This window comes from Electrophorus electricus, chromosome 14 (genome assembly GCF_041902795.1).
Source record: "Electrophorus electricus isolate QZ-2024a chromosome 14, ASM4190279v1, whole genome shotgun sequence".
NCBI classification, from domain to species: Eukaryota; Metazoa; Chordata; class Actinopteri; order Gymnotiformes; family Gymnotidae; genus Electrophorus; species Electrophorus electricus.
In genome coordinates, this window is record NC_137510.1 from 5,227,650 (window position 1) to 5,235,606 (window position 7,957).

A 7,957-nucleotide genomic window follows, 5' to 3' on the forward strand; every position below is an offset into this window, starting at 1 on the left:
AATAGGTTTGTGTGACGGTTCCAGTCGAAGGAGACTGTCGGCTGACCTTGTATACATAGCTAGCGAGCATGTTTAGCTGTTGATAATTTGCTACATTTATGAAAAATAGTGTCGCCTTACCAGGATGAGTAAATTTATCCTGCCCGCGTCTGTATTCGGGACTGTTTTTGGGTGCGCTGTGTTGCTCAAGTAAGTGGTAGTAGCTAGCCAGATAGCTAGCTAGCTAACTAACCGTATAGCTATTTTTCAGTGACCATAAAGATTGACACAAAGATGTTTCATAATCCCGAATTATAAGAAATATCAATATAGCTCATTTAAAAGAATTATCTTCTAAATATTTAACATTGCCAAGTGAAAATTTTCCAACTTTAGGAGGGATTGTGTGAAAGTTATAAATAAAGATTCCCCTTTGCTACATTCTGCCTAATGTCAGTGTCTTGAGGGGTTTTTGTTATAGGGAGGTGAGACCGTAACAAAGTAAAGGAAAAATTCTCTCCTCCTTTGGTTTACAGTTTAATCTCCAAATGGAATTTTTATATGGTATAAAAATCGCCAGTGTAACTTTTGAAAAATAGTGAAATTGAAGAACTATCAGAAGATATGGTTTTGGCAAAAAAAAAAACCTGTCAGTTTTTTGGTCTCCTTTTACTGTGCACAGGACAGTGAACAAATTTATATTTAGTTTTTACCTTTAACTGAGGACCTGTGCAGTATTAGACATTTTAAAAGTGCATAAATAGAAACTCATTGCAAAACTAAATTACTTGAGCTTGTGGTGCCAGAAGCTTTTGAAACACACGGCGCTCCTTCTCTCTGCAGGAACCACCTGACCGGAGGCCCCTGCCCCAGTAAAGCTAGGCTCCCTGGCAAGACAGTGGTCATAACTGGGGCAAATACCGGAATCGGGAAGGAGACGGCCCGTGAGCTTGCTCAGCGAGGTGTGGTGTGGTTCTAGCTGTTAATGTACAGTTTAGTAACAGTCTTGGCTCATTTTGACCGATTAACCTGTGTGTATTTGCATATGATGCCTTACGTATTAAGTGACTGCTCCTCTCTTGTTTCTGGGCAGGGGGGAGGATTATTATGGGCTGTCGGGACATGGAGAAATGTGAAGCCGCCGCTTGTGAAATCAGAGGCTCTACACTGAACCCCCACGTTTATGCACGACACATCAACCTGTCCTCAGTCAAATCCATACGGCGCTTTGCTGAGGAGATCAACCGGGGTGCGACACACTAACCTAATCACGTCCGTTCGCTGTGATAGTATGGTAATGTGTTGTCCAGTGAGTCCATACAAACAATATCAAGTTCTCTCTCTCATTTCCTCAGAGGAGAAGAGCGTGGACATCCTGATCAATAATGCTGCTGTCATGAAGTGTCCTCCAGGGAAGACTGAGGATGGCTTTGACATGCAGTTTGGAGTCAACTACCTGGGTGAGAAAATCACACATGGCTTTTATATTGCATTATATAAAACCTTAAGCCTCAAGGCTTTTATAGACCATGTGTTCAGGAAAAATGATAATGAGAACCTCATGTTTTGCGATGAAGGGCCAGCTTAAATCACAGCAGTTTAACATGAGAGCACATGTACTGTCAGTTAAATGAGTTTTAAAAAATAAGCAAAACAGTTCAGAGATGTTTTTAGTTTTGATAAGTGGTGTCAGTTTGGGATCTTCCTGCAGGTAGTACTGTTAGAGTTTAATTCTTTATGTGGTTTTATCAAGATTTGACGGAAAATTCAACTTCGGGTTCTTCTGCTGTACATACTAAAGAGTCATTGTTCGCTGCTTTTGTCTCCTGGCACAAGGCCATTTCCTCCTGACCAATCTGCTGCTAGACAAGCTGAAGGACTCTGCCCCCAGTAGGGTGATTAACCTATCATCTTTGGTGCACATTGTCGGGGAGATTGATTTTGAGGACCTAAACTGGGACAGGAAGAAGTTTAACACTAGGAAAGCATACTGTCAGAGCAAGCTTGCCATTGTCCTATTCACACGAGAACTCGCCCGCAGACTTGAGGGTGAGTTGTCTGTGTGTATTTGTGTTTGTGTTTGTGTGTATATGCGTGTGTGCGCGCTTTTTGGTCTGATGATCAGCAAGTGTTTTCAGGACTCTGTTATTATTGTGTTCTCCTCTCCTGTTCATAGGTTGACCTCTGCTCCCAGCTCAAATCGTCAGCTTGTTACCAAGCCCTTCAGTGCTTTAATATGGATGTATTATAGTGGGCAAAATGTGCAGTACAAGGATAATCAGGGATGGGTCCTGGAAAAACATAGATCTGTTTGATTAATTAGCTATTTTGCGTGTGTCTTAGGTACGGGGGTGACGGTAAACGCCCTGCACCCCGGCGTTGTTGCCACGGATCTGGGCAGACACACTGGCATGCACCAGTCTCAGTTCTCCAGCACCGTACTCAGTGAGTCACTTATTTCACCACTCGGTCCATCACAATGGGATTGTAGATGACATTGTGGATCTAGAGGTATATTCTGTTTAGATGGAATGCTTTCAGGGATCTTTCCTCTAAACGCAAAGATGTGTATGTGTGTGTGTTGTTCTGTACTCTCCCCAGGCCCGATTTTCTACCTGTTCGTAAAGTCCCCTGTGCTTGGAGCGCAGCCTAGTGTCTACCTGGCCGTTGCCGAGGAGCTTGAGGGTGTGACTGGCCGTTACTATGATGTGATGACTGAGAAAGAGCCTGCACCCCAGGCCTTGGAGCAGGAAGTGGCGGTCAGACTTTGGAACATCAGCGCATCAATGGTTGGCCTAAACACCACCGTTCCTATGCCAGCATCTTCTTCAAAAGCTGTAACCTCCACAACAGACCCAGCTGCAGCCGCCTGTGAACAGCCTCTTGCCAGCCCCACAGAAACTGCTGCTATGACAATGGCATAAGACTGACAGGACCCCATGCCCTTAAAGAGTCAAATGACATTCTCCCAGAGACTGAACCAAAACACTGCACAGGATACTCTGTGGTCTGTGAAAGCTTATACTAAGACTCACGGCCAACCTAATCATGCGCTGCTCTGACTGTAGTTTTTTGTAGATTTGCTCAGGTTATACGTCTAAAGGGTGATGATCCATGCTAGAGGTGGTTTCACACTCCCGGACAGAGTGGACTGAAACCTGTCACCTGTAAGATCTACTTGTCTGAAAACTCATGAGTGCATTTGTGTTGTATATAAGCAACATTAAAGAAAACAGGAAGTGCTGCATGTGTTTAATGCACTGTGCTTCAAGTTCAGGGATTATTAGAAGACTTAATTAAAGTAAATTATGTGCTCATTTATGATAAAAAATAAATAAGGGCTGCTGTCTGTTACTTAACCTACTGCCCTTTGCAGAAAGAAATATGTACTCTTACTTAAAATCTTTTTTTATTATTTTGGTTTTAGTGCTTATGGTTTAACTTGGAGAAACAGTAATTCTCCAGGTGGGCCTTTGCAGTTCTATTGAAAGTAGAATAAGGTGCTAGCAACACTGGTGTGGGATTGGTTCCCAGGGGATGTACACACTGTGTAATCGACACTGATAAATATATTTGTCACTCTGCATAAGAGTGTCTGCCAAATACTTTTAATGCAATGGTGATTAGTAGTACACAAATCAGTGGCGTAGGGGAGGTGCAAGCACCGCGGGTGCCTCGAGCTGGGGGCGGGACATGGGGGTGGCAGAGGAGTGATTGTAAATTAAAAAATAATTAAAATATAAAAATCCCTCCACCCCACCGCTTGCAACAGGGCCCCCTAATTTTAAAATATGCTGATGTGTATACATGAATGAAAAGAGCCTGAGCAGTGAGATTTTAACACAAACGGGCATTAAATATACCCGCCCACTTGTCTGCCTCCCAGGTCCCGTCAAACATGTGTTTGAACCGGTTGTTAATGCAAAATTCTGGGGACCCATTGCAAGAGGCTGGATTTTTAACATTCTTATTCATGGTTTTTAATTTACGATCCCCTACTGCGTTTCCCTCCCCTACTCCAGTACTTTGAACATGTCTAATATTACTGAAGGGGGGGAACGATTAGCGGGTGTTGTACACTACAATGCACCTTACTACATTCCCCATAATGCAACACGAGCGAATGACCTCACTTGCTGAACCGTACAAGGTACGGAGCAACTTTACATTTTTTTTTCCGTGCAGGGTGAGCATAACTTTCCAGTTGCGGTGAAGTCGCATAGATAGTTTACAGATTCGTTGACGTTTATACATTTTTTGAAGATTAGGTGACGTTTATCTATTGGCCTACACAGTTTTGTGAACTCTGACTTTTGGGTTGTATCTAATAACAGTGAGGACGAAATTCACATAGCTAGCGTTACTTATGTTAGCTAGCTTTTACAACCTTTCAGATACAATTGAATGAAATAATTATAGAAAACACGCAGACTGTAAAGACTGATAACTGCGAATTGTTAATGTTATGTCCCTGACGTTTTCTGTAGCACGTAGCTAAGTGAGGATGGCAGATTTACCGGAGGACGTTGAGACGGACGACTGCTTGACCAGTTACAAACATATATACTGTCCCGAACTGCTCAGGTACGCAAGAGTACCGACACACATTAACGTGTTTAGATAATCTAGTTAAATCTACTTAAAAGTCAGGTCGAATATTTATAGTACGTTGCCATTAAAAGTGCTTGGGTACAAAACTGTAAAGTGTGTGTTTCCAGGGACCAAGTGGCCTTTATAACGGGTGGTGGCACTGGTATTGGGTTCCGTATTGCTGAGGTTCTAATGAGGTAGGTCTCTCTTTGTCTGTGTGAATCGTAGCATGTCCTTAGCAATTCACTTGTCTAAATTATCTCCTCGTGCCTTCTCCTCTATTATTTTCTGCATGTCAGCTTTACCTGTATGACTGTGAGCTCCGTGAAGAAACATTTACCCATCGGAACACCAGTATAAACAGTTGTTGTCCTCATAAGTCTGCTATCCCACCTGTCTCTCCCAGGCATGGCTGTGACACTGTCATTGCCAGCAGGAACCCAGAGAAGCTCTCTGAGGTAATGTACACGTGCACTTTCCAAAAGGCCAGAAGCACCATGTAAGATGCATTAAACATTTGTTCCCTCATGCCATTTACAAGCTCAGAGACCAGCAGTATAAAACTCAGGACAGCTCATGTGTGGCTAATTAGGGCAACAGAGTTTCCTTAGCTCTAACCAACCTGTATCTCCTGCACTGTTTATTTACTTACTTTGCTAATATTTACCTCCATTATTTGTATGGTCAGTGTGCGTTTGTGAGCTGCTGCCTGTGCCTGTGTTAACAGGCGGCGAGGAAACTGACCAGTGCAACAGGCAGACAGTGCCTGCCCCTGCAGATGGACGTCAGGCAGCCGGACACCATCTCGTCTGTCGTGGATGAGACGCTGAAGCAGTTGGGACGCGTGGACATTCTCGTCAACAGTACGGTTGGGATCACGATAGGGGTCAAAAGAGTCTATAGATTCGACAGCTGAACCAAGTGCCATCATTTCATTTATCGAAGTATATTAATTTAAATGGAATTCTTTCCTGACTCTGATATTATTGGCTTGACACTGCAGATGCAGCTGGGAATTTTCTGTGTCCCGCAACCTCTCTCTCCTTCAACGCCTTCAGGACTATCCTGGAGATTGACACCATGGGGACCTTTAACACCAGCAAAGTGCTCTATGACAAATGGTTCAAGGTAAGGACATGTGAGACTTATTTACTTATTTATCAAATAGCTTATGATGGGGGGGGGGGGGGGGGAGCACTCGCACCTCGCATGTGGTTTAGCTGGCAACATTGAACCTTGACCTTGGGTTAGCCTGTTTCTTAGACAGAAAATTTATCCTTAATATTTATTTGAGGCATTATAATTGATTTGTGTGTGTGTTTCAGGACCATGGGGGTTCTATTGTGAACATCTCCGCCACTCTTGGCTACAGGGGCCAAGCGCTCCAGGTGCATGCTGGGTCAGCGAAGGCCGCTAATGGTGGGTGTCTGTCATGGAAATGTCGGGGTGGAACACTGTGCGTGTACAATTGGTTTTTATGGTACACAGCAAGTATAATCTAATCACTTTCCCTCTGGGAGGGTGTGTGTGTGTGTGTGTTTATGTATGCATGCAGATGCCATGACGAGACACTTGGCAGTTGAGTGGGGTCCCAGTGGCGTGAGGGTAAACACAGTAGCACCTGGACCCATCTCTGGGACAGAGGGCTTCCGCCGACTCAGTAAGTACATGTGTGTGTTGGCATGTATATTATTTATGGTTACATTTTGAAGCCTGTTTTATTCACTGTTTGTTTCCTCTTTGTTTTGCTCTTCCATCTCAGGTGGACCCACCGTGGAGCACATGGAAGTGTTCCAGAACATTCCGCTGCAGCGGGCAGGGAACAAGACGGAGATGGCACATGCTGTGCTCTTCCTGGCTAGTCGTGCTGCTTCCTTCGTCACTGGCGCCACACTGGTGGCGGACGGAGGGGCGTGGCTCACCTCGGCCAATGATGTGCAGCACCTGCTGGGTATACTATCCTCTCACTCTGCTAAACTCTGAGAGACAACAGACAGCACAGGTGCGCGTGTGTGTGCGCGTGTGCACGCACTGTGTACTTTGTGTTTGGAAAGGGTTTGTGCATGTATGTGTGTTACTATGTAACAGCTGATTGTATATGAAATATAAACAGTTAATTACCATAATTATTTACCCTAATTAAGGAATTGACTGAAAACATTCTTGTAGTGCATCTTTGTGCTGTCCTGCTGAACTTCACATTACACACATTAACCTTTCTGCTACATGCATTCCTAAGCAAATAACGTACACATACACTTGGATTTCTAAATGTTCTTGATTTCCTTCACTCAAATCTCAGCTAGTCATTTGGAAATCCAAGGTATGTAGTTGCCTGTGCAAAAGGGTTTAAAAGAGGTGATCTGTGAACCACCTCCAACTGTATTAATACAATTTTATTCACTAAAGAAATAACAAAAAAACGGGAAGTTGAAGTAATTATATGACAGATGATATGATTGGACACCATAGTGTAAGGGTTAAAGTTTCAGTGAAAAATTCCTGTCCAGAAGAATGGCCAAAGTATGTATGAGTTTTTATGAGCCTGGGCAAATATGTGACCTGTGAACTTTTCCTTTAACTGCTTGGACTAGTGGTGTAAGGGTTAAATTGTGCAGTGAAATATTTCTGATCAGAGGGCCTTTGATGGTGGTGAGCAGGCACAAGCTGCACTCTTTCTTTCTCATGATGTCATACGGTGTAAATATAAACGACCAAAACGTAAACTTGACAAATGTTTGCATGCAATGGAAACAAAATCAAAAGTGCACTTTATTGTTTTGTACTAAAATGAGCCCCAACAGTGAGGTGGAGTCGCCCTAAGGCGAGTTCAGATGCACCCTGCTGCTCTTTAATAATTTTTATTCGCTCTGTTTTTTAGGGGTTTGGTCAGAAAAGAAGAGAAAAGACAAATAAACCATGTCTTAAAAAGGAGGGCGAAAGAAACTGTTGCCTGTGTACATTGCTTCTGGATTTGTTAAACCTATTTCACAGAATAATTAATTCAGAAAAAAAAAACTTTAAAGATTGATTAATAGCTTTTCATAACTGCATTAGATGAAAGCTTGGGAACATTACATGTTGGAAATTAGTAGAGCTATTAGGATTTAGAATGTAAAGAAATGTACCGTGCCTTTTCTAAATAATTGTAGGCTACATATAATTTCACTTAACATAATTTTAAACCACGGTTTTCATAATAAATCTTTAAAACTTGTTCATAGTCCAGTGTCGTGTCATCGGTAACATCGCGTTGCAACCACTGGATGTCGTGATACACCAGAAACTTAGGAGAAACTGGATTTGTGCTTCGAAAACACCGATTACCCCAAACCAGGCCAAATTAATTAACACTATGGACTAAATATTTACCCACTGAATATTTTTA

At 42.9% G+C, this 7,957-nt stretch overlaps 2 protein-coding genes across 9 annotated transcripts; both read left to right on the top strand.

Moving 5' to 3' along the window:
- Positions 1-4: 4 nt before the first annotated feature.
- LOC113586576 (retinol dehydrogenase 13) lies at positions 5-3,223 on the top strand. Of its 3 annotated transcripts, none has more exons than XM_027024796.3 (7): positions 5-189; positions 823-941; positions 1,073-1,228; positions 1,335-1,439; positions 1,816-2,028; positions 2,323-2,424; positions 2,581-3,223. In XM_027024796.3, the coding sequence occupies exons 1-7, from the start codon at positions 125-127 to the stop codon at positions 2,901-2,903; spliced, it is 1,083 nt and encodes a 360-aa protein (XP_026880597.2). In that variant the 5' UTR covers positions 5-124; the 3' UTR covers positions 2,904-3,223. The 3 variants fall into 3 exon arrangements, with proteins under 3 accessions (XP_026880597.2, XP_026880598.2, XP_026880599.2); XM_027024797.3 differs by having other exon boundaries at positions 1,846-2,028; XM_027024798.3 differs by lacking the exon at positions 1,816-2,028.
- An 868-nt stretch (positions 3,224-4,091) lies between these two features.
- Positions 4,092-7,785, top strand: decr2 (2,4-dienoyl CoA reductase 2, peroxisomal). Of its 6 annotated transcripts, none has more exons than XM_027024782.3 (10): positions 4,092-4,129; positions 4,467-4,563; positions 4,698-4,766; positions 4,976-5,027; positions 5,297-5,432; positions 5,573-5,697; positions 5,895-5,988; positions 6,125-6,229; positions 6,332-6,520; positions 7,451-7,785. In XM_027024782.3, the coding sequence occupies exons 2-10, from the start codon at positions 4,484-4,486 to the stop codon at positions 7,483-7,485; spliced, it is 885 nt and encodes a 294-aa protein (XP_026880583.1). In that variant the 5' UTR covers positions 4,092-4,129; positions 4,467-4,483; the 3' UTR covers positions 7,486-7,785. The 6 variants fall into 6 exon arrangements, with proteins under 6 accessions (XP_026880583.1, XP_026880580.1, XP_026880581.1 ...); XM_027024779.3 differs by having other exon boundaries at positions 4,094-4,165; XM_027024780.3 differs by lacking the exon at positions 4,092-4,129 and adding an exon at positions 4,147-4,247.
- Positions 7,786-7,957: the final 172 nt, after the last annotated feature.

Coding starts and splice junctions, on each gene's coding strand:
- decr2 (XM_027024782.3), top strand. CDS start 4,484: ATGGCAGATTTACCGGAGGACGTTGAGACGGACGACTGCTTGACCAGT. Junction 5,028..5,296: donor ACCCAGAGAAGCTCTCTGAG/GTAATGTACACG, acceptor CTGTGTTAACAG/GCGGCGAGGAAACTGACCAG. Junction 5,989..6,124: donor GTCAGCGAAGGCCGCTAATG/GTGGGTGTCTGT, acceptor GTATGCATGCAG/ATGCCATGACGAGACACTTG.
- LOC113586576 (XM_027024796.3), top strand. CDS start 125: ATGAGTAAATTTATCCTGCCCGCGTCTGTATTCGGGACTGTTTTTGGG. Junction 942..1,072: donor CCGTGAGCTTGCTCAGCGAG/GTGTGGTGTGGT, acceptor GTTTCTGGGCAG/GGGGGAGGATTATTATGGGC. Junction 1,440..1,815: donor GTTTGGAGTCAACTACCTGG/GTGAGAAAATCA, acceptor TCCTGGCACAAG/GCCATTTCCTCCTGACCAAT.